The following is a 27,410-nucleotide window of genomic DNA, read 5'->3' on the forward strand; positions in this document are numbered from 1 at the left end:
AATGAGAAAACTAACCATGCACCATGGGATGAGAAAGATTACATGGGTACAATGAGAAAACTAACCATGCACCCTGGGTTTAGAAAGATTACATGGGTACAATGAGAAAACCAACCATGCACCCTGGGATGAGAAAGATTACTTGGACACAATGTGAAAACTAACCATGCACCCTGGGATGAGAAAGATTACATGGGTACAATGAGAAAACTAACCATGCACACTGGGATGAGAAAGATTACATGGGTACAATGAGAAAACTAACCATGCACCATGGGATGAGAAAGATTACATGGGTACAATGAGAAAACTAACCATGCACCCTGGGTTTAGAAAGATTACATGGGTACAATGAGAAAACCAACCATGCACCCTGGGATGAGAAAGATTACTTGGACACAATGTGAAAACTAACCATGCACCCTGGGATGAGAAAGATTACATGGGTACAATGAGAAAACTAACCATGCACCCTGGGATGAGAAAGGTTACATTGGTACAATGAGAAAACTAACCATGCACCCTGAGATGAGGAAGATTACATGAGTACAATAAGAAAACTAACCATGCACCCTGGGATGAGAAAGATTACATGGGTACAATTAGAAAACTAACCATGCACCCTGGGATGAGGAAGATTACATGGGTACAATTATAAAACTAACCATGCACCCTGGTAAGAGAAATATTATATGGGTACAAAGAGAAAATTAACCATGCACCCTGGGAAGAGAAACATTACATGGGTACAATGAGAAAACTAACCATGCACCCTGGGATGAAAAAGATTACATTGGTACAATGAGAAAACTAACCATGCACACTGGGATGAGGAAGATTACATGGGTACAATGATAAAACTAACCATGCACCCTGTTAAGAGAAAGATTATATGGGAACAAAGAGAAAACTAACCATGCACCCTAGGATAAGAAAGATTACATGGGTACAATGAGAAAACTGACTATGCACCCTGGGATGAGAAAGATTAGGTGGGAACAATGAGAAAACTAACCATGCACCCTGGGATTAGAAAGAGTACATGGGTACAATGAGAAAACTATCCATGCACCCTGGGATGAGAAAGATTACATGGGTACAATGAGAAAACTAACCATGCACCCTAGGATGAGAAAGATTACATGGGTACAATGAGAAAACTAACCATGCACCCTGGGATGAGAAAGATTACATGGGTACAATGAGAAAACCAACCATGCACCCTGGGATGAGGAAGATTACATGGGTACAATGAGAAAACTAACCATGCACCCTGGGTTTAGAAAGATTACATGGGTACAATGAGAAAACTAACCATGCACCCTGGGTTTAGAAAGATTACATGGGTACAATGACAAAACCAATCATGCACCCTGGGATGAGAAAGATTACTTGGACACAATGTGAAAACTAACCATGCACCCTGGGATTAGAAAGATTACATGGGTACAATGAGAAAACTAACCATGCACCCTGGGATGAGAAAGGTTACATTGGTACAATGAGAAAACTAACCATGCACCCTGGGATGAGGAAGATTACATGAGTACAATAAGAAAACTAACCATGCACCCTGGGATGAGAAAGATTACATGGGTGCAATGAGAAAACTAACCATGCACCCTGGGATGAGGAATATTACATGGGTACAATTATAAAACTAACCATGCACCCTGGTAAGAGAAAGATTATATGGGTACAAAGAGAAAATTAACCATGCACCCTGGGATAAGAAAGATTACATGTGTACAGTGAGAAAACTAACCATGAACCCTGGGATAAGAAAGATTGCATGGGTCCAATGAGAAAACTAGCCATGCACCCTGGGATGATGAAGATTACATGGGTACAATGAGAAAACTAACCATGCACCCAGAGATGAGGAAGATTACATGGGTACAATGAGAAAACTAACCATGCACCCTGAGATAAGGAAGATTACATGGGTACAATAAGAAAACTAACCATGACCCTGGGATGATGAAGATTACATGGGTACAATGAAAAAACAAACCATGCACACTGGGATGAGGAAGATTACATGGGTGCAATGAGAAAACTAACCATGCACACTGGGATGAGGAAGATTATATGGGAACAATGCGAAAACTAACCATGCTCCCTGGGATGAGAAAGATTACATGGGTACAATGAGAAAACTAACCATGCACCCTGGGATGAGAAAGATTACATGGCTACAATGAGAAAACTATCCATGCACCCTGGGATGAGAAAGATTACATGGGTACAATGAGAAAACTAACCATGCACACTGGGATGAGGAAGATTACATGGGTACAGTAAGAAAACTAACCATGCAGCCTGGGATGAGAAAGATAACATGGGTACAATGAGAAAAATAACCATGCACCCTGGGATGAGGATAATTACATGGGCTCAATTAGAAAACTAACCATGCACCCTGGGATAAGAAAGATTACATGGGTACAATGAGAAAACTAACCCTGCACACTGGGATGAGGAAGATTACATGGGTACAATGATTAAACTAACCATGCACCCTGGTAAGAGAAAGATTATATGGGTACAAAGAGAAAACTAACCATGCACCCTGGGATGAGAAAGATTATATGGGTACAATGAGAAAACTGACTATGCACCCTGGGATGAGGTAGATTACATGGATACAATGGGAAAAGTAACCATGCCCCTTGGGATGAGAAAGATTAGGTGGGAACAATGAGAAAACTAACCATGCACCCTGGGATTAGAAAGATTACATGGGTACAATGCGAAAACTAACTATGCACCCTGGGATTAGAAAGATTACATGGGTACAATGCGAAAACTAACTATGCACCCTGGGATGAGAAAGATTACATGTGTACAATGAGAAAACTAACCATGCACCCTGGGATGAGGAAGAGTACATGGGGGGGGGGGGGAATGTTACATACACTGACAACAATTTTCCCTATCAGGATTATGAGGAGACCAACAATAGAATGGGTAGCCCTATAGAGGTGGGAGGGACCAGGAGAGAATAAAAAATCTACCACACCAACCATTATATGTGGCAGTAACTGGGAATTACCAGCCACATCAATATGGGAAAACCCATTACAGGACGTAATGTTGTTATCCCCCATGTACTATTCCCCAAATGAGTCTTGGAAAATATACGGGGATGAATTAGATCTGACCCCAAATATGGAACTTGAGGTCAATTCTGAGGAGTGCAGTCCTGGGAAATTATTATTCATACACAAAGGAATTTTAAAATATATAATTATACAGACCTATCGATGAGAGTTATTTTTCACTCTTTTTAAAAGGTTTCACTTTTGTACCAGTTAAGAAACCAAGATTAGAGGATATAATCTTGGATGTAAAATTATTTACAAGAAAATTAAATTTGTAATATACACTTATGTAGTGTAAACACTAATAAAGGTGCCAAGTTGACAAAGAAAAGTATATGTAACCCACCATTACATCAGGGTTTATAAAAGTATGAAATGTGTGTAACCAGTTTGATTAGAAATGGATATGGGAAAAATAAGGATGTTTGTTCTAACCTGTCATTTCAAGAAAGGAAGTTACTTAAGGAGTTGAGTGCAAATGATAAAATTCAAGTTATGAAACCAGATAAAGGGGGTGGGGTAGTTTTAATGGAACAATGGGATTACACAGCCAAAATGCTGGACATATTGAATTCTGACAACAGGTATGTAGTGGTATCTAGAAATTAACTTACTATATCTTATAAGAAATTTGATTTAACCCTGGAGGACAATTTAATGCAGGAGTTGACAGATATGCATTTATATCAGTTTTTGACGGTACCAAGGCCAGTTATTCCGACTTTCTGGGATCCCCAAAATACATAAGGGGTGGACAACCCACCACTGAGACCTATCGTCACCTCTCAGGGATCAAAAACACAGCCACTAGTAATTTACGTGGACACAAAATTAAAAAGTTTTTATTCTAGATACCCACACATTCTCATTGATTCATGGGGTTTTCTAAACAAAAATGGAATCAGTGAATACAAGTATAACATCGTATTTTTGACTATTAATGTAAAAGATTTGTTTTCGGTGATACCCCATACAACAGGTTTAATATGGTTTGAGGAGATGTTGGTGGAATTTGGGTTCCTAACACCAGACGAGTTCAGATTAGTTTTAGAGAACATGGAGATGGTGCTGAAATATAACTACATCTATTTTCAAGGAGAACTGTATCATCAGTTAGATGGGGCTGCCATTTGGTCCTCCTGTGCCCACATATATGCGAACATTATTATGCTACACTGGGAAAAGCAATTTGTATTTAATTCAGAGTATGATAAATATATCCTTGGTTATTATCGATTTTTGGATGATATATTTATTTTATGGCAAGGAACTGATGAGTTGATCCCAGGTTTTATGGAATATCTGAACCACACGATGGGGTTTCTACAGTTTACACATGAACTAGGTTTGGATGAAACCCACTATCTAGATGATAAGTTATCCAAAGACTACACCAATAAAGTATTTAGGTCTGGCATATACAGGAAAGAGTGTTTTTCTAACTCGTACCTGTATTATGACAGTGATCACCCATATATCCTTAAACGTAATATTGTAAAAGGACAAATGGTTAGAATAGCAAGAATGACATTGGACAAACAGATTTTATGAACGAAATTGAGTATGTACATACCCTAAGTGAAAGAGGGTACCCGGACTACTTAATTAATCCTATTAAAAGTAGTATAATACAGGGGTGGGGATTTACGTACCTACCATTGTTGACTAGTGGGGATATACATGGTGTCAAAAAGAGTTTGTTGGGGACAGAACAAGTTGCACCACGACTACCATATCTGACCCTGACACACTATGCCAATACTGGGTGGGTGAAGACATGTATCAACAACACCTGGGATGTGTTCAGTAGGATGCCCACTAAGGTGGACTTTTTTCAGAAACCCCTTAAATCCAGTTTCAAAAGGAACTATAATTTAAAGAACATACTAGAAAAGAACAAGGGAGACAATAGGGAAGGGGCATGTCCAAAACTTGGTATCTTTAAATGTGGTAGGTGTCCCCAATGTCCCTTTACAGCTGGAACGAAAGACCTCGACATACCCAGTATTTCTTGTAAGGCTAACAGTAAGTCATACTCCAGTTGCTACACTAAAAGAGTGGTGTATTTAGCCTACTGTAAAGTATGCTGGGCATATTACATTGGGAAGACAGAGCGCAATTTGAGAGTACGTATATAAGAGCATATGTACGACACTAATAGGAAAAATGAAAATAACGCTCTGTACAGACATTTGTTAACATGTAAAATGGCCGATCACAAATCCCAGGTATTAGAGGAAGTAAAGCAGAATGAGAGGGGGGATTGGGAAACTAGATTAGAGTTTAGGGAAATGGTTTGGCAGTTAAAGTTGCATGCATGTAATAGTGCAGGGTTGAATGATCACATATCTATCTCCCCAGCCCTTAAAATATTAGCATCCAATCCCAAAAGAGCAAACCATTAACATAAACTATATGTATACCTCCACCTTATATTACATTTATCTATTTATATTTTTATATATTTACATATTTATATATTTATTATTTATTATTAAGAGTATGTTTTTACCTTGTTTTTATATTGTTATATAGAATGTTTTTACAGAATGTATTATTACCGGTGCTGCTATATTAATTTGGGGCTCTTATAATAGTTTTTTAGTGAACTTCAGCATTTATTGCACATATGCATACACATATATATTTTTATACATTTGTATATGTATTTTTATATGTATTTCTTATTTATACATATATATAAATTTTATATAGAGATTTGTGCACAGGATTAGTTACGATATACACTTATTTACAAAGAGAAGTAGGAACTTGATAGTATACGTTATAAATTGCACTTGTATATGCTTTGGCAAAAGTTTATTTTGTTGTGTTTTATTTTGTTGTGTGGAATAAATATCTACGTGTTGGATATTATCAGTGTGCGTTTTGGTGGAAGTGTTTTTTGACTAGTTGTTCCTCTGAAAAGAGGAACATTTGGAGGGACAGCCTTTACTGGAGCCAGTTTCTATGCCTTTTGTGTTTGGTGCTGTTTGTTTTGTCATTTTTCTGGATTACTGGTCTTTTCAACTCATCCTAAATGACCAAGAGTACTCTGTAATAACTATATTAAGTTGGGGTTCTAGGGGCTACTAGGCACCTAGAAGACATGGCTTTATAGATACTCTGAGGTACATTTTAGAGTTTTTTTTCTAACCTTTTGATCCACTGATAGTCTGAACAAAAATCACGCATAAGGAAAGAAATCCAATCGTTTTTATTTTTATTTATTTATTGACATTTGTTAACCGGGTTTGTCCAATTGGGCTTGTGGCCCACTTTCAGTGGAGACCCGAGGATAAAGGCTCTAGTAGTACATTTTTAAACGAGTACAATTTTAAACAATATTGAAAGATTCACATATGTTGGGTTACATGCATAAAGTTAAAGTTGCATTAAAAAGAAGCTTAGTAACATAATTTTACATTGATATAGTTCAACAGGTCAACAATAAAATGTTTTTGTTTGCATAAAATTATGCAAATGCATAGTAGACACATTAGAGAGAGAGGAGTAATGAGGTACTAAGTATGGTCCTTTTGAGGGTACATAAAGGGAAGGAAGACTAGGTGGGGTCATGGCAAAGGCAGGTCCCGGAATTGAGAAAATAAGCTTTTAGTTCATTTTTAAAGTGTGAGGTGTAGGAGATTGAACGTAAGTCAAGGGGAAGTTTGTTCCAAGCATGGGCAAGGGAGTGTTTGTAGACTAGTTTGCCTACTGACCTTTTTGGGTGGTAAACATCAAGTAATTGTTGGTTAGAAGTGCGGAGAGTCCGAGATGGGATGTAGATGGAGACTAAGGAAGATAGAGATGGACAGAAGCAGGTTTTATAAAAAATAGAGTGTAGCATATGAAATTGATAGGATAGCAGAAATTGGGGAAGTTCAAGCCATTGAAGAGAGTTTAAAGAAATGCAGTGGTGTGAGTTGTATGTGGAGTTAGTAATGAATCTGGCTATTTTATGGTAAGTCTGTTGGAGTTTGTTTAGAGTGGAGGCCTGGATATTGGTAAGAACTGGGGTGGCGTATAAGAGGGAGGGGAGGAGGAGTGCCTGGCCCAGGGTAAGTCTAGATTCAGGGGTTAGGAATTTTTTGTTCCGATATAGCAGACCTAGTTTCTGGTTTGTTTTTTTATTTCAAGTTAGAAATGAGAAATCAAAGGCTTAAAGCTCAAAGTTGACCTAATACCAGTGCACAATAAACAGAAAAGACAAATGTTTGCAATGATACATAAAACATATCTGGAAATAGTAACTGCCTCCCTACCCCACCTTAAAAAAGTTAGGCACTTTCTGTGTATCCCTTTCTGGTGTTATCTTGGGATGAAAGTTAAAGGACAAATAGCCATATATTTCAAGTTGCTGCTGTCATATGTATATACAGCATGATTCCAAACTCCTAACCATAAAAGAAAGCCATCTTCTGTGTACACCTCTGATATCATCTTTGGACAAAACTGAAAAAAACAAATAGAATGCATTTGCTGTCAAACATTTATATAAACAGAATGGTTCTTTACCATACCCCAAAAGATAGCATCCTATATATGCTTCTGATGTTTGACTGTGAGGAAAAAATTACTGTAAAGAGTTTCCAAATTGTTATTTGACAATACACTCTTCTGCACAAGCTAAGTGGCCCTCTATGCATCCCTCTAAAAATTGTGAGCAAGGTTTAAGAAATAATGACCACACCATCCCCAGCCCAACAAAAAATAGTGACCTCTGAGGTTTGGGGGGAAATTTAAAGAAACAATGACATCATCCTCAGCTCCCCACACAAGCTACAGCAATCATCTGTGTACACTTCAGAGCAGGGTGGGTTTAGACTACGTGGGGTTCAGGGCAGAGGCCAGTACTGAGCCTATGTTAAAATCAACTATTGCAGCATTGTTGTGTGGAAGCTACCAGACCCCCAAAAGCTCTGAAGGTCTGGGTATCCTGTGATGCATTCAACTCCCCACAAAAACACACTTTTATTTTTTAGCTGACTGTTTATACTGAGCAAGTGACAGGAGGAGCAGTTGCTTTCATCCAAACAACCCCCAGCAAGCAGTTACAGATGGCTTTTATGTACAATTCAAATGTCAACATGTGCTAAAAGAGGACAGCCATGTAATACATTTCACCTTTGTTCCAAACAGACAGCTGCTACACATTAAAATATTCCTCATTGCTTCACACATATTACACTAGACTGGCAAAGCCAAAGTAGTAAGCAGGCAACTTGTCAACTTCCTCAAGAGGCAGCCCCAGCAATTATATGTACTCTGTGCATATCAGCCCATGTCCAGTTAAGTAGTCCATCTTTCTTCTCGAATATGCACACTAGTCTGTCAGACTACTTAAAACTGAACAAATGATAAGACAGTTAGTGACAATTACTTTCATGCAGCCAACCTCACACCCCACCCAGCCGTTGTTACAGCCATAATGTCCAATGGCCCTGTAATATATTACACCTTTCCTCCACGTAAACAAGTTGCCACACATTAAAGTATTCCACACAAATCACAAAGTCAGAAATATTGCAGAAAATATCTGGTTGATCACTGGCAGCATAATATGCACCTCACTGCTTCTGTCTTGCATCATTCATCTCAATTATCCAGAATTGTGCAGAATGTCCCTAAAGATTAGTCAGTCTGTAAAGCCAGACATTTGAGATTCCTACTTTTTATTAAAAAAAAAAAACTCAGTCTAGCATTTGATCCACCACTATGGCATTGTGCCTACAATTGAACATAGCAAGGTCTCCTGCTCTGTGACCACACAATGCTCAGGTCTCTTGCTCTGTGACCACACAATGCTCAGGTCTCTTGCTCTGTGACCACTCTGTGACCGCACAATGCTCAGGTCTCTTGCTCTGTGACCACACAATGCTCAGGTCTCTTGCTCTGTGACCACACAATGCTCAGGTCTCTTGCTCTGTGACCACACAATGCTCAGGTCTCTTACTCTGTGACCATGCAATGCTCAAGTCTCTTGTTCTGTGACCACACAATGCTCAGGTCTCTTGCTCTGTGACCACGCAATGCTCACGTTTCCTGTTCTGTGACCACACAATGCTCAGGTCTCTTGCTCTGTGACCACACAATGCTCAGGTCACTTGCTCTGTGACCACCCAATGCTCAGGTCTGTTGCTCTGTAACCACACAATGTTTAAGTCTCTTGCTCTGTGACCACACAATGCTCAGGTCTGTTGCTCTGTAACCACACAATGCTCAGGTCTCTTGCTCTGTGACCATACAATGCCAAGGTCTCTTGCTCTGTGACCACATAATGCTCAGGCCTCTTGCTCTTTGACCACGCAATGCTCAGGTCTCTTGTTCTGTGATCACACAATGCTCAGGTCTCCTGCTCTGTGACCACACAATGCTCAGGTCTCTTGCTCTGTGACCACACAATGCTCAAATCTCTTGCCCTGTGACCACACAATGCTCAGGTCTCGTGGTCTGTGACCACACAATGCTCGGGTCTAATGTGATGTTGCTTGACATAAACGGTCAAGTCAAGTAGAGCACCTTCCCCTGGTCACCTGTCATTTCATAGCCACATTTTCCTCCAACAGTATACCATATTTATTTATTTTTTAGAGAAATTATGTATTTTATAGCTCTAAAAAATAAAAAAATAAATATGTAAAGAGTGACCCTACAAGCACAAAGTCCTAGGTGCCTGCCTAGTTAGCCTATGCATAAGGTTGGTCATGTTGCTTTGACACTGTTTAACTCTAAGTCTTAGACTGTATATTCTTGTATTGTAACTGCAAGAATGTACATATAGTAAATGTGAAAACATTTTCACGTGTGTTCATACTGTAAATATTGTTTAATGTACTTTTTCTTAAAGCTTTACAATTTAGCTGATAATTTTAACCAATGCAATACTGCTATTATATATTTTCTTAGCTCTTGTGGTTAAGTGTACTTTGCCCTATGGTCATGGTTGAGATGTGTCAGTAAACCAGTTCACTCACCTTGTCATCAAACTACAAAATAAAATACACTCATGAGATGCACTGTTTTTACTACAATAATATGATCTAAGAAGGTTGTGTGCCTTTTTTGTCTGCTTTTTCACAGCAATGACTTTTTGTTCCCCATCCTTTTAGTTAATTATGATCCAATGTGTCAGCTCTCTTTTCCTCTGCAACACCTCCCATTCACTAATCATATTCCATCTCAAAAGGCAATACCTACTCATTGCAGGTGGCAGAGAATGGCTAAGAATGGCATCATCGAGGGCTGGCAACCAAGATGGCATTTGTACTATGCCCCAGTATGGCAAGGGTCACTCATGGATCTGTACACAAACTCACCCATGATGTCCTGCTATGTGTGCACATTACTGACTTCTCCTGCATATGTTTGTCTAAGGCTTCCTTCACTGATACCTTTTGTAGGGCTCCAACCCTGTATGCTGCCAGAGTTAATTAAGGTTACATATTCTAATAGTGAATTACAGAAACATGACAATCTGGTTTTATTGTAATCTAAAGAATAATACAATATTCAGCTTTAGTAAATTCATCATAATCTCTCATGGCCATGTCTAACAGCATGACTATTTGTAGCATAATCCATAAAAACATGGGCCCAATTCCAAAAGACTTGTTCCCAGTGTAAGTGACAACTCACACTGAGAGCAGGCTGACAGCAGGTGTTTTGGAATCTGGCCTGCTCTGCATGCCTACTTACAGACAGGCCTTACACCAAAGTAAGTCACTTACACTGACAAACAAGTCTTTGGTAATCAGGGCAGACTTGCACTGAGAGCAACTCATTTAGAATCTGGCAAATGATTTTGCTTTACATTACAACATGCACAGCAGCTTCTGATTAGTTTCATTATACATAATGTATTGATATGTCATTGCACTCCTATGTTAACTTTCAACATAGAAAAGTAATTATACATTCAAATGATAATGTACTGAAAAGATGGCATGTGAACCAATCTTTTTTCATGAATTACATACCACAAATGGGAATGACGCATTCTTCTCGTCTCGTGACAGCATCTCGTGTATAACACCAGGGGCCTTTAGGGCTCCTGTCAGGGTTTCGACAAAAATTTTTTTGCAGTTCTGGGTGTAGAATTACATTAAATCTGGAATAGTCACAGAGAGTAAATTATCAAAGCAAATCCATCAATGTCTGTTCATTTTAAGATACTACTACTACAGAAACATAGCTGTTTCATGCAAAAAATGATGCAATAATCTCATGCCTAAAAATAAATGCTCATTGTTCCAGTTTACCTTTCTCTGCTAACCTCCATTATGACCACATGTATCCCAGTGCATCTCGGAGCTGTTATTTGTCTATGCAGCAGGAAACATGAAGTTGAACTCTTCCATCATGTGGGAGTGATGCAGCCAGTAGCTACTTGAAGTATAATGTTTAAGTATCTCAGGGTGCAAGTCACAAGTGAGAGTATAGGGGATCAGGATAGATAAGCAGTAGGTACCATGGTGTCAGTACTGCAGATGTTGCACTAGACCTCGGTGGTGATATAGAAGCTGAAGGTTCAAGTTTACCAGTAAATCTGCACCCTTAACTTCAATGTTTTTCATTGGTTTTGGCTAGTGACCAAAAGACAAAAACACAGATAAAAGCAGCAGAAATGAGATTCCTTTAGAGGGTTGCTGGACTCATTCTCCATAACAGAATGAGGAACTTGACAGTCCAGGGTGATCTGTCACTCCTCTAGGTTGAGAGGAGCCACTGGAGGTGGTTTTGGGCACCTAGTGAAGTTGTTCTCTCTTTGCCTCCTACAAGGGAGTGCACCAGGTACAGCCCTTTAAGAATTGGCTGGGGGGGGGGGGGGGCACCAAGGACATGCTGCACAAATTCTACCCACATCTGGCTTGAGAATGTCTAGGAGTCACTCTAGATGAACTGAAGCCTGTTCTGTCCTGCTCAACTTGCTACAAGCATGACCATCAGTAAAACAAGTGATTTAGAAAATGTGTGGATAAATGAACAAATATTTCATGCTCTGATACAATTATATTTCTTCTGAAGTACGGTGGCTGTATGTGGATAGCTGTTGTGAAAATATGGACCATAATTGACATGAAGTTTGACTACGTGAATAGTTCTGCATTCTGTGTAAGTCCTTTCTACTAGTCCACCTACCTTTGATGTAACTAATACTCTTTATAAAATATTGGAAACAAGGTAACCATTTTAAGCAGAAATGAATTTAATAACATTAAATGTCAAAAAAAATATTTTCAAGGGACTGACAGGAATAAAAATTGTTTCACCATCCAGTCACAATTTGCAGTTCAGACTCGGTTTAAAAGTACCCTGCACATTTCATTACATAAGTAAAATAAACACTCATTTAAAGAAAGGTTCTAGGATCACTGGCCACAGATGTAAACACTTTTTGCATGCTTCAGTCTTACTATGACAGTTCATGCTGCCAGTTAAGACTTTTATTTAAGGCACATTTTCTACAAGGCTGTCATCTGCTGTGGTACATTAGCTGCATAAATTACTGCTCATCTTCTTCAACAAATCAGTACGAGTAATGTTGTAACATGCTTGCTTGCTTGTCTTTTGCCTCTCATTTTAAAGATCATAACATTTTAAGTTTTACTTTATTTATGTAGTCAGCGGCTCACTATGTAGCATAATTTGTTTTGGTGTAAAAGGCCATGTGGTATATTCCCAAACTAGGTAGATGAATTCTCTTCCTATCCCACTAAAACAGAACAGCTCTGTATCTAACTTTATGTACAACCAGAAGTAGCACCTAAACTCCTAGCTCTGTTTTTGCTCGTACCCTGAGTAAGTCTCTCTCTCTCTCTCTCTCTCTGTCAGATCTCTAGGCCATCACCAGCCCATATCTCTCCAACGCTCCCACCTATCCTGTAAATGTACAGAAATCCTACCTATATTTATAAATGCATAGTGCTTTTCATCAGACCTATATAAATTAAATATGTATATTGCTGTACATGTAAATACAACCTGTTTACTATTGTACAACACTCCTACAGAAATCAATTTGTATTGCCCACTGGATGATACTAAAACTCCCATTTCTACTGTTAAGAAACTGATATTTTTTTCTCTGTAAATTCTTTGTAATTTTTGTAACTATAATGGGGCCTCCGCTAAAAATGAGCCTGAGGGGTCCAGCCAGAACATCAGCAGTGCAGCATTGGGGGGGGGGGTTTGCTACACTTGTGAGTGCACTGTACTTCAGATTAGACATTAAACCAAGGCCCCATCTGTCTGAGTTGGGAGTAGCTCACGTGGATATAAAAGATCCACTGGCACCTACTGAAAATAGTAGGGGAAGTTCACAGATGCCCTGGCCGAGTTTCCCTTAGTACCATAAAATACCTTCTCAGGTCTCCCCTGAAAAGAGGCTACTAGCCTACTGGGATTAAACCAGTTAACAAAGGATGAATAAATAAAATAAATAGTTCCATATAATATTTAGTCATGATAATGGCAGTAGAGTACACAGGTATGATGTAATCCCTAGGTGGTACCCTTCCATGAAGATAATTTGTCAGGATCCTGTTTGCCTGTTCTGATGGCTATTTTGTTATGCATTACAAATTTTAAGGTATGATATGAAACAAGACATGGATTTTTTTCTGTGTCTCATATAAATATCCCAAATGTAATTAAAATGCCACTGTGGTAACGCTGACAACTGAGTGTTGGTCATGTTCTATCAATTGTCAATATTTATTTTATTTATTTATTTTAACCATATGCAGAGGGTAGAAATTTGGCTGAATTGTCCATCCACCATATGCCAGTCAAGAGAAATTAAGTACATACAGAAGTGAAGCTTTTCTGTGAAACAGACCTGTACAAAAAAATGGATTTATAATTATTTACATTTATATTTTGTTGAGAGGGAAGCCATTTATAGAGAGGACCCAAGAAGGAGCACATTACCATAAGATAATCACATGATTAATAACATACTAATAATGCTACTGTTAACATACATAATGCACTACAGCACATGTCTGGAATGCATAAATATATATATATATATATATATATATATATATATATATATATATATATATATATATATATAAAACAAAAGGAAGTTACTGCTACTGTTAACATACTTAATACATACAGCACACATCTAGAATGCATAAAAACAAAACACAAAATAAAACAAAAGGAAATGAAAGGTGAAATGCAGTGAAGTATACAAAGCCAAACTAAAATAATGGGAATCAAAGGTGACGTCTTGCAGCTGAAGCAAGACGTCACATAAAAAGAGAGCACACTGATAGCAGACAAACATAAAAAGAGAGCACAGTGATAGCAGACAAACATAAAGAGAGAGCACACTGATAGCAGACAAACATAAAAAGAGAGCACAGTGATAGCAGACAAACATAAAAAGAGAGCACAGTGATAGCAGACAAACATAAAAAGAGAGCACAGTGATAGCAGACAAACATAAAAAGAGAGCACAGTGATAGCAGACAAACATAAAAAGAGAGCACAGTGATAGCAGACAAACATAAAAAGAGAGCACACTGATAGCAGACAAACATAAAAAGAGAGCACAGTGATAGCAGACAAACATAAAAAGAGAGCACAGTGATAGCAGACAAACATAAAAAGAGAGCACAGTGATAGCAGACAAACATAAAAAGAGAGCACAGTGATAGCAGACAAACATAAAAAGAGAGCACAGTGATAGCAGACAAACATAAAAGAGAGCACACTGATAGCAGACAAACATAAAAAGAGAGCACACTGATAGCAGACAAACATAAAAAGAGAGCACACTGATAGCAGACAAACATAAAAAGAGAGCACAGTGATAGCAGACAAACATAAAAAGAGAGCACACTGATAGCAGACAAACATAAAAGAGAGCACACTGATAGCAGACAAACATAAAAAGAGAGCACACTGATAGCAGACAAACATAAAAAGAGAGCACAGTGATAGCAGACAAACATAAAAAGAGAGCACAGTGATAGCAGACAAACATAAAAAGAGAGCACACTGATAGCAGACAAACATAAAAAGAGAGCACACTGATAGCAGACAAACATAAAAAGAGAGCACAGTGATAGCAGACAAACATAAAAAGAGAGCACAGTGATAGCAGACAAACATAAAAAGAGAGCACACTGATAGCAGACAAACATAAAAAGAGAGCACACTGATAGCAGACAAACATAAAAAGAGAGCACACTGATAGCAGACAAACATAAAAAGAGAGCACAGTGATAGCAGACAAACATAAAGAGAGAGCACAGTGATAGCAGACAAACATAAAAAGAGAGCACAGTGATAGCAGACAAACATAAAAAGAGAGCACAGTGATAGCAGACAAACATAAAGAGAGCACAGTGATAGCAGACAAACATAAAAAGAGAGCACAGTGATAGCAGACAAACATAAAAAGAGAGCACAGTGATAGCAGACAAACATAAAGAGAGCACACTGATAGCAGACAAACATAAAAAGAGAGCACAGTGATAGCAGACAAACATAAAGAGAGCACAGTGATAGCAGACAAACATAAAAGAGAGCACAGTGATAGCAGACAAACATAAAAAGAGAGCACAGTGATAGCAGACAAACATAAAAAGAGAGCACAGTGATAGCAGACAAACATAAAAAGAGAGCACACTGATAGCAGACAAACATAAAAAGAGAGCACAGTGATAGCAGACAAACATAAAAAGAGAGCACAGTGATAGCAGACAAACATAAAAGAGAGCACAGTGATAGCAGACAAACATAAAAAGAGAGCACAGTGATAGCAGACAAACATAAAGAGAGCACACTGATAGCAGACAAACATAAAAAGAGAGCACAGTGATAGCAGACAAACATAAAAAGAGAGCACAGTGATAGCAGACAAACATAAAGAGAGCACAGTGATAGCAGACAAACATAAAAAGAGAGCACAGTGATAGCAGACGTCACATAAAAAGAGAGCACACTGATAGCAGACAAACATAAAAAGAGAGCACACTGATAGCAGACAAACATAAAAAGAGAGCACAGTGATAGCAGACAAACATAAAAAGAGAGCACAGTGATAGCAGACAAACATAAAAAGAGAGCACACTGATAGCAGACAAACATAAAAAGAGAGCACAGTGATAGCAGACAAACATAAAAAGAGAGCACAGTGATAGCAGACAAACATAAAGAGAGCACAGTGATAGCAGACAAACATAAAGAGAGCACAGTGATAGCAGACAAACATAAAAAGAGAGCACAGTGATAGCAGACAAACATAAAAAGAGAGCACAGTGATAGCAGACAAACATAAAAAGAGAGCACAGTGATAGCAGACAAACATAAAGAGAGCACACTGATAGCAGACAAACATAAAAAGAGAGCACAGTGATAGCAGACAAACATAAAAAGAGAGCACAGTGATAGCAGACAAACATAAAGAGAGCACAGTGATAGCAGACAAACATAAAAAGAGAGCACACTGATAGCAGACAAACATAAAAGAGAGCACAGTGATAGCAGACAAACATAAAAGAGAGCACAGTGATAGCAGACAAACATAAAAGAGAGCACAGTGATAGCAGACAAACATAAAAAGAGAGCACAGTGATAGCAGACAAACATAAAAAGAGATAGCAGACAAACATAAAAGAGAGCACACTGATAGCAGACAAACATAAAAAGAGAGCACAGTGATAGCAGACAAACATAAAAAGAGAGCACAGTGATAGCAGACAAACATAAAAGAGAGCACACTGATAGCAGACAAACATAAAGAGAGCACACTGATAGCAGACAAACATAAAAGAGAGCACACTGATAGCAGACAAACATAAAAAGAGAGCACAGTGATAGCAGACAAACATAAAGAGAGCACAGTGATAGCAGACAAACATAAAAGAGAGCACAGTGATAGCAGACAAACATAAAAGAGAGCACAGTGATAGCAGACAAACATAAAAGAGAGCACACTGATAGCAGACAAACATAAAAAGAGAGCACAGTGATAGCAGACAAACATAAAAAGAGAGCACAGTGATAGCAGACAAACATAAAAAGAGAGCACAGTGATAGCAGACAAACATAAAAAGAGCACAGTGATAGCAGACAAACATAAAAGAGAGCACAGTGATAGCAGACAAACATAAAAAGAGAGCACAGTGATAGCAGACAAACATAAAAAGAGAGCACAGTGATAGCAGACAAACATAAAAAGAGAGCACAGTGATAGCAGACGTCACATAAAAAGAGAGCACACTGATAGCAGACAAACATAAAAAGAGAGCACAGTGATAGCAGACAAACATAAAAAGAGAGCACAGTGATAGCAGACAAACATAAAGAGAGCACAGTGATAGCAGACAAACATAAAAAGAGAGCACAGTGATAGCAGACAAACATAAAAAGAGAGCACAGTGATAGCAGACAAACATAAAGAGAGCACACTGATAGCAGACAAACATAAAAAGAGAGCACAGTGATAGCAGACAAACATAAAGAGAGCACAGTGATAGCAGACAAACATAAAAAGAGAGCACACTGATAGCAGACAAACATAAAAAGAGAGCACAGTGATAGCAGACAAACATAAAAAGAGAGCACAGTGATAGCAGACAAACATAAAAAGAGAGCACACTGATAGCAGACAAACATAAAAAGAGAGCACACTGATAGCAGACAAACATAAAAAGAGAGCACAGTGATAGCAGACAAACATAAAGAGAGAGCACAGTGATAGCAGACAAACATAAAGAGAGAGCACAGTGATAGCAGACAAGAAACCATTAACAAGGATGTTGTACTGCTTTCTTGTGATGTGGACATTTTTTTTAATTTTTGGGGGGAGGAGGGGATCTTGAGTCCTTCATTAATTATCCCTTTTTTTCCTCGCCTTCCCTGACATCACCTGTTCCAGTCATTCATTTGGACTTGACATCCCAGCATGACACGATCGTAGCAGCTGGAAAGTTTATAGTTTGAAGGTAAAGACTCTTAGCTGTGCATGTACTCATAGAAAGATCATCTATAAGTCCATTGTGACAAGAATGCTTATAACGTACAGTAGGAAGGAAGGAATCTAGGAAGGATGTCAGTTGCCCTAGCTCCCATTTTTGAGCATGACCTATAGACTTAGGACAATTTATGTTTCACACACCTAAGCTCTTCATTTGGTATGTACTATGTTAATACTACAGCTATGTCACAACATAGGTTGCTGTGAAATACATTCAGCGATAATATATTTTGGCCATATAACATCTTGAATTTGAAATGCATCCAGCTTATTTTATTGAGGGCTGCATGTTGGTGGGAAGATGGTAGGAGGGTGGCAGCAAACCTGACTACCTGTTGCACACAGTTTTGCATTCATTGGCTATATTTTTTGGCTAAGATTCCCTTCAGTATAGTACAGTACAGAAGATATGTAACAGGACACATACCAGAGCCATCCTGGTTTCTGTTCTCAGAAACTGTTGTACTCTCTACAGAGTACCCAGTTTACAGTTACTGTCTTTGACATCTGTGTCAACATGTTCCTACATTAAACGAGTACATCATTGTCTTACACGTCATTCCCTTAACTGGTTTGAGCTACCTAACCTACTAGCTATCACTCACCTTAAGACTGCCCATATCTCTATACACCGGACAAATGCCCTACCTGCAGCCAGTCATTAAAGTAGTACACAGCCCACAGAGAATGTCACTGACCAACACAGCATCTAGTGCTCAGTCAGAAATGTAAACATCAGAACAGTGACTGCCTAAACTCTGCATATGTTGCTAGACTGTGAAAGTGACTCTCAACAGATGTAAGAAATGTGTCATCTCATATATTTTAAGATGTCATTTAAAACATTGCTGTCAACAAAGTGGTCTTGCACTAGTAAAGCCCTCTTCTTATTCAAAATCTCATCCTACTTACAATTTAAAATATCAGTAAAACCACACCTATCAACAGAGAAGGTCTGCCCTTTTATTGACCCTGTTACTATGTCCCCTTCTTATGTAGTCAGACCAAACTTATCACAAAATTCATCACAACTTTTTTCTCCTGGTTGCAGGATTCACCAGAACTTTAGACAAGTTTAGACACACACAGACCTATACTGCTAATCCCTTGCACAATGGCAACACAGCACAGCACAAGCAACTACATGGAACTGCATTTACTATGGTTTAACACTTTCAGTGGTCTGTTCTCGTAACAAGACTCAGAAACAGGAACACCTACATAATGAGAGGTGATGTGAGGGTTACAACAATATCTGTGGGCTTACCTGTTCATGCTCAGTGATGTTGACCTTTTGGGGAACAATTAAAACTAATAAAACATATAGGTGAAAAGTAAGATGCTCTTTTTTTGTCCCCTTGGATCTCATCATTTCTAGCCCAGCCCAAAGTGCCCTACATCCACATCAGGTCTACCATCTAACCCACCCACACTTACTCTGGTTTGCTGGGGATAGTCATGGATCTTAATGGCATCCTGGGGGCTCAGCTTGTCTGTGTATCCATCTGAGGGAAGGATTTTTTTTTTTCTGTCCAAGCAACTCCCCCCCCATGCTCGTTGATCACGTTTGAGGGTAACTCCGTCTTTAGATGATAGCTCTCATTAGGGAGCATACCAACGAGTGAGCTCCCAACTTTGACATGCACGCCATCTCTTCTCGGCCGCTCTGCAGTCATCCAAGCCACTAATTGACCCCGGGTCAGCTGGACTGTAGTCAAGACTGTACTTTGTTACCATGACAGCAGCTTGACAGGTAAGACTCTTATTCCCAGTGAATTTCTTAGCATAGAAGGTGTTTCTGAAATTTTAATAGGCAGTTTCTAATATATGGGTAGGGCGAAAGGAGACAAACAACTCACCATGTAGCTTAAGTCCAATAACTTGAATCTAAGGACATAACCCTCTACTTCCCACCATGGATCCTTTTGGAATCAGTCCACTATACTGGTTAACAAATAACATGTAAACAAATATATTGACAAACAAGTAAATGACTATTTTGCATGCAGCAGTTAAGAAAACTATATATGAGCTACATTTTTACTGAAATATTTTGTTCCTTTCTTGTTTTCTCTTCCTGCAGGTGGTAAAGAAGCCTTGGCCCTTCACTTCCTGCTGGGCCAAAATTTTTAATCAGAAGAACTTCTCCCAAAGCAAAGCTGCTCAGATAACCAAAAAGCTGTACTCCCACATAAGGTACTGTAGCTTCTGACAGGATGTAGTAGTCATGCAAGCTCTAAGCTCTGCTAATTGTGTGTGTGAGGAACATAAAACTCTGCTGCATTTCTACAGAAAAAGGAATTAGGTGTTCTTTTCAGATTTTTGCATTTTCTACTTTTTGCATCTTTACTGAAAAACAGTTGCATGTTTATTACAGATTTTCACATTTCTTCCCACCTTACAAATCTCAAGCAAGCTTTCTTGAGACCTCCCCCACAAAAAGTGCAACCTGTTAGTGACACTATCCAGCCACCTGCCCTGACAGAATGTCTGGATTTACACCTATATTTCTGGCACCACTCGTGTTCGACTGTCATGTTGTATAACTGCAATCCTAGGCTCCATCTGAGAAACTTACACTAATGTCCACTGATCCTCTGTAACCACTATGAATTTTCTATGTTATCAATATGGTTGGAGCCCAAACTATTCCCAAACATTTCTTTTCTACAGCTGCATATGATTTCTTCCTGGGCTGAAACATATGGCTGAGACACGCACTACTGAATGCCCCTTACCCTTTGAAGAGAACTGAATTGACACATCATCAGACTATTGTCTGATTCATCTATCTGCACAATAAACTCTGAGCTGCCGAGTACAGCGGGTCCACTTTAACGCCTCCCGGACCTTTCAGAATGCCTGTTTTTTTGTTTTTAGGTACGGACTGTAACAAAAGTGGCTAGTGTATGCCATAGTGAGTGACAAACTTCCTATAGTGTACCCCATTGAAAATGAGTCCCAGCTAAATTAGATATGTTTATATAAAAGTTTTAATAAATATAAGAAGCATAACTCAAAAAGTAGTGCAGCTGTTATCTGTTTAGCCATGAGACTAAGACAAAAACACTTGCTTTTAAGGAAATAGTTCAGATCGTGCATCTGTTTTAAATAACTAATTTGCTTATTCAGTAAGATTACTACTTAGATGAAACATCTCAAACACCAGCTTTTGTGTATGAATGGGCAGAACATAAAAAGAAACAGAAATAAAGCATAGGGACAAAGATGAGTGACTTGGATTTGGTGGGCAATATTACCCTATATTGAAAGAAGTTGGTAAGGAAGATGGGGAACTGCAAACAGCCGGTTAGGGTGGACATTTGTGGTTTCACAAAAAAGCATGCACCAGAAAAGGGGATAGATGTTGCCTAACAGCAATTACATAAAGGAAAGCATTCGATGTGAAGACTGGGAGAAGAAGACTAAAGTATGATTACAGTGAAGGTAAGGAGGTAGGCAGTTAAGGAAGAAGATCAGAATACTGCTGATGGACTGATACTGTGTGTCCGCTGGAGTTGAAGGAAAAAACACTGGGGAGAATAGAAAAGCGGGGTGGAGTAACAGAGTAATACTGATGGGAAATCTGAAAAAATGTCAGGAACAGGCAAGATTCTGACATCTGGAGGAGAAAGAGAGTGAGAGTACATTGAGATCTTAAATTGTAAGAAGTGCAACCAACTGGTTCAGGACTACACCACACAGAATAACATTCTCTATTTGGTCCTAACCAGTGCAGAAAGGGTTGTGGATATTCACATGAAGTCATTGGTAGTGATTATGCCACTGTGTAGATTAGACTGGCAGGAAGGTTAAGTATGCAAAGAATATGGTGTGAGACTATAGGAAAATGGATTAGCTCTGCTGGGGGAATGGGCTCCTACTAGCCAGCGTCTCCCTGCCATAAAGCCCAGCAGTCCTGGGTCAATAACTTACTGGCTGTCCGGTGTCTAGTTTGGACTACCAGGGGTCACTCTTTTTAGAAAAAGGAGGAAGTAAACAGTACAGTTTTGTACCTACCATAAATGTAGATGTCCGAGAGGTATGCATCTGCAGTCCTAACAAATGGGTTGTCCTGGCCTCAGGCAGCCCTTCGGTCGGCCAGATTCCAAAGTCTGGGTCTGGCCTCGGCTGATGTTGCACTTCACCCGACGTCATAGCTGCAGTTCAGCGGGTATAAAGGCATCAGCCAACGCCATTTTCCTCAGTGTTTCTTGCCCCAGATGCCAGGTGCCCTCTAATAAGGCTAAATTTGGATAAATGCAAATGTTTCCAAACAATAGAGAGCAAATAGAAATAAACATGTATATACATATATACAAACAAATACACCATAATAGATTCCCCCAGCTAGCTACAAGATGGGCAAATACTCTAGGAGTACCACAGAGGGGAAGGAGGGTGGGTAATCCTGACTGCAGATGCATACCTCTCGGACATCTACATTTATGGTAGGTACAAAACTGTACTATGTCCTTCAAGGATGCATCTGCAGTCCTAACAAATGGGTAGAATACCATAGCCAAACTGGGGAGGAGGCACTAAGGAGGCACTAAGAGTTTATGGTGTAGTTAAGATCCCTTGCAAAACAGCAGTGGCAAAACCTGCTCGGGATCTGGAGTATAAAGGTAGATTATAATGCTTGGCAAATGTATGCACGGAGCTCCAAGTAGCAGCCTCTAAAATGTCTTTGGTAGCCACTCCTCGTAAGAAAGCTGTAGTAGTGGCTGTAGCCCTTGTGGAGTGAGGTCTGATGTTTTCTGGAGTTGCCTTTCCATGAAAAGAGTAACAAAATCTAATGCAATTTCCTATCCATTTTGAGATTGTTTGTTTTGAAATTGCTTTTCCTTCCACTCCTGTTGCATATGCTACCAAAAGCTGGTCAGTTTTTCTATTGTTCTTGGTTCTGTCCAGGTAGTAGCGCAATTGCCTGTGTACATCCAAGGTATGTAGTAATCTTTCCCCCCTGTTCTGCGGGTTGGGGAAGAATGTTGGTAGGTGTATTGCTTGGTTTAATGATACCCTGGAAACCACCTTTGGCATAAAGGTAGGATTAGTTCTCATGGACACTCTATCCTGATGGAAGATAAGGAAGGGCTGTACTGCCATTAATGCCTGTAATTCAGAAACCCTTCTGGCTGAAGTGATTGCAAGCAGGAATGCAGTTTTCCAAGATAAGTACTGTAATTCTGCTGTTGCTGCTGGTTCAAAAGGGGGTAGTGCCAACTTTTCTAACACAAAGTTCAAGTCCCATGTAGGCAATGGTGGTTTCCTTGGTGGCTTTACATTTTTAATTCCTCTGAGAAACTGCCTGAGTAGAGGTTGAGAAAAGACTGGAGGATCCATGTTGTATTCTGCTGAAATTGCTGATGCATGAATCTTAATGGAGGAGTAAGACAGACCATTGTGGAAAAGCTCTGCTAAGTATTCCAGGATGTTAGCTATGTTTGCCAATGATGCATCTACTCCTTTTGTTGCACTCCAAATGAGATATCTTTTCCATTTTGCTGAATAAGTTTTCCTTGTTGAGGGTCTGTGAGCCTCCAAGATAATGTCTTTAACCCTTTGAGATAAATCTGGGTTATTTTGCCTTATGTAATGTTCCAAGCAGCTAGCTGTAGTGTTTTCAAGTTTGGATGCAGGATTTTGAAGTTGTTCTGTGTTAGCAGTAGAGGTAGTAGGGGTAGAGGCCATGTGTGTTCCCGGGACATACTCCTCAGTAGCGGGTACCAATGTTGCCTCGGCCAGTCTGGAGCTATCAAGATGATCCTCGGGTGATCTTCTTTGATCTTCAGTAGCACTTTGTGCATCAAAGGAAGAGGTGGGAATGCATATGCTGTCAGGTTTTCCCAACTGAAGGATAGGAAGTCCACCTTCCAAGCAAGTGGGTGGTATGTCCTTGTGCAGAATTTTTTCAATTGGTGGTTGTGTGGGGATGCGAACAGGTCTATTTCTGGCAGTCCCCATTTCCTTGTGATGGTTTTGAAGATGTCTGGATGCAGCATCCATTCGTGGGCATCCGTGGTGGTTCTGCTTAAGATGTCTGCTAGTATATTTTCTTTTCCTGGCACAAATATGGCCTGGAGCTGAATGTTGAGGCTCAGGGCCACATTCCAGAGGTCCATTGCCATCCGGCATAGAGGGTATGAATGTGTGCCTCCCTGTTTGTTGATATACCACATAACTGTGGTGTTGTCCGTCCTTATCAGCAAATGACCCTGTTGAAGAAATGGTCTGAATGTCTGAATTGCCTGTTTTACTGCCAGCATCTCCTTTTGATTTATGTGTAGGTTCATCTGGTCTTGAGTCCATAAGCCTTGTATGCACTTGTCCACCATGTGTGCCGCTCAACCGAGGTCTGAGGTGTCCGTGGTGATAGTCTGGCTTGGTGAGGCCTGTGGAAGGGCAGTCCTTTGTTCAATTGACAGGCCTGGGCCCACCACTGGAATTCTTGCTTCAGGCATGGAATTATTGGAATTTGGGTTTCTAAGCTGTGCTTGTGCTGAGACCATAAATTCCTCAGGTACCATTGCAACTTCCTCATATGTAGTCTGGCATGTGGAATCAATATTATGCAGGATGCCATGTAACCCAGGGCTTGCAGGATTTTCCTTGCTGTAAGCTGGTTCTGCTGTTAATGCCATGAAATAGAGTGGTAGCTGCTTCTGTTTTTCTGCTGTGAGGAATGCCATCTGGTTTGATGTGTCCAGTTCTGCACCCAAGAAGGTTATCCTTTGGGATGGTATCAGCCTTGACTTTGAGTTGACTGTGTATCCCAGGGCTTGCAGCAGGTGAACAACCTTTTCAAATCTTTTGTTAATTTGTCTTTGCTGTCCGCTTGTAACAGGCAGTCGTCCAGGTATGGATAAATTTGAATTCCCTGAAGCCTGCAATGAGCAATTACTGATGCCAGGCATTTCGTGAATACTCTGGGTGCAGTAGATAAGCCAAAAGGCAATGCTGAGAATTGATAATGCTCTGATCCTGCAAGAAATCTGAGGTATCTTCTGCAATTTGGTCGTATGGGGACGTGCAGGTATGCCTCCTTGAGATCCAGAGTCACCAGCCAAGACTCCTTGCCCAGCATGGGAAGAAGTTGCTGTAGGGTCAGCATTTTGAATTTTGGAACAATGAGATATGTGTTTAGAGCGGACAGGTCGAGGATAGGTCTCCATTGGTTTTCCTTTCTTGGTACCAGGAAAAGTCTTGAATAAAATCCTTGTCCTTGTTCCATAGCCGGTACGTTTCTATAGCTCTCATCCTTAGTAAGTGGTCTATTTGCTGTAGAGCGTTTGTCCTTTGGTTTGGAGGTAGGTTTGGCATTCCTCTCTTCCTTGGAAGAGTATGGAAGTGAAACCTGTAGCCTTTGTCTATTGTCTGTAAAATCCATTTGTCTCCTGTAATGTAATGCCAATTTACTGAAAATAAGGCTAGCTTTCCGCCTAAGGGTGCTTCCAGTTGTTCCCTGGTAGGCGGTTTCAGAGCCAAGTCACTGTGATTGTCCTGTGGAAGTGGTAGTGGCTGGATCTGTGGCAGTACTTCTCTGGTTGTTAGGCTGCCACTGACGTCCCCTGTAGGCACCTCTGGATTGACCTCTGCCTCTAGGGTGTCTATTTCTGCTTCTCTGTGCTCTGGTGGTGTCTGGAAAGGACCAATTCTTGGAAGGCCAGTTCCTACTAAACCTCGGAGGCTGGACCTGTAAGAAATCCTTGACTGTCTGGACAGATTTAGCTTTTTCTTCCACCTTCTTCAACACTTGCTGTGCAGGGGAACCAAACAAACTGTGCTTTTCCATGGGAGCATCTAGAAGCTTGGACTTTACATGGTCTGGTAAGGATTGCTCTTTTAACCATGCATGCCTTCTGATCACTGTACCAGTCATAGCTGATCTAAAGGAAGCCTCCAGTGCATCATAGCCGCATTTTAAGGAATGATTACTGACCTGCTGAGTGTTATGCACCAAATCCTGAACGGACTTACGGTCTAAAGGCTCAGTCGAGGACAGTTTTTTAGTTAGCTGATCTAACAGAAATTCCTGATACTGAATCATGTGGAATTGACAGTTTAAGGCCCTAGCCGAAAGAGTAGCAGAAGTATAAACTTTTTTACCCCATCTCTCTAATGCCCTAGATTCTCTTGGGCAGTACAAGCATCATTAAATGCATCATCCACAACTGTAAGTACTGGAGGAATAGCTAAAGGCCTATGCTGTGGTAAATGTAAAAAGGTCCTAAGCCTTTTCCTAGAGTCTGAAAAATCCTGGCCCTGCCATTGAAATTGTTCCCTCATAGCATGCAAGGTTTCCCCAAAAGAAAATTCCTCAGGAGGAGAGGCAGAAGGTATGGAATCCTCTGCATCAGAGTCCTCATATGGAGAATAAGGGCCTTCTGGAGGATTTGTATTTTCTGAATCATCAGAGGAGTAATCTGAAGAAACTGGCTCAGGGGGCTCTGCTCTAGGCCTCTTCTCTGGAGGTGGATGAGAGGCCCTGTCAGGGTGAGACTGGGTTCCCCTGATCAAAGAAATGAGATCCTCTGCTAGACTAAGCATTTGAGTACTAGAGCTAGGCCTGTGAGAGGGCTTTTAGCAGGCACGGCCTTTGAAGATTTTGCTGCTTTAGCCCTGGCAAAAGCCTTAATTGACATGGATGCAGGGGGCCTAGCAGCTCCACGTGCAGGAGTAGATATATCTAAGGGGATAGTATCTGATAAATCCTGAGAAACTGTAAGAGCAGGTGGAATTTCCGTAGCAGATTCAGCCATGCTGGATGAGGCCTCGGTAGTAGGAGGCATGCTTTCGGCCGAAGGAAGAACCGCGGACTCGGTTTCAGCTGAAACCGAGACACTCGCGGTTGGCTTAACCACGGTTTCGGCCGAAACCGCGGACCGCGAGTGTCGGTCCTTTTCCTTACGCTTTTTAGCTAATTGTGAAGTCGGAGTCTCCGACGGCATGTTATAAGCAAAAGCGAAGCCGAAAAACTCCTCTGCAAACTCCGACCGACGTCTAAGTGTCCGTCGGTTGAAGGAAGCACGGGCTAGACAAGCTGCTACGTCGTGGTCTGGGCCTAAACAAGCTAGGCAGTAAGAGTGGAAATCTTTATGAGGTATTTGTTTCCCACAAGTTAAACAGTTATTCACTTTTTCTGACATCAGCTGAGGCAAGAAAGAGTCCCCAACGGGGTACTTAGCTTTTTAGAAGTCTTCGGTAGTAGCAATCTCTGGTTCTGACCGACCGGCACTTGCGAACAGCTTCTGCTTCGGGCGCCACGCGGCAAGAAAGACTGAGGAAAATGCGTCGGCTGATGC

General features: G+C 40.2%; 1 protein-coding gene across 1 annotated transcript in view; it reads right to left on the bottom strand.

The window, feature by feature from the left end:
* F2 (coagulation factor II, thrombin) overlaps nucleotides 1–27,410 on the bottom strand; it is a 1,266,023-nt gene that overhangs the window by 917,802 nt on the left and 320,811 nt on the right. The window contains exon 6 of the mRNA XM_044082527.1: nucleotides 11,084–11,214. Coding sequence (XP_043938462.1) covers nucleotides 11,084–11,214 — 131 coding nt within the window. The remainder of the gene's footprint in view (nucleotides 1–11,083; nucleotides 11,215–27,410) is intronic.

Source organism: Protopterus annectens, chromosome 9.part0, assembly GCF_019279795.1.
Source record: "Protopterus annectens isolate FY-2018-M chromosome 9.part0, PAN1.0, whole genome shotgun sequence".
Classification (NCBI taxonomy): domain Eukaryota; kingdom Metazoa; phylum Chordata; order Ceratodontiformes; family Protopteridae; genus Protopterus; species Protopterus annectens.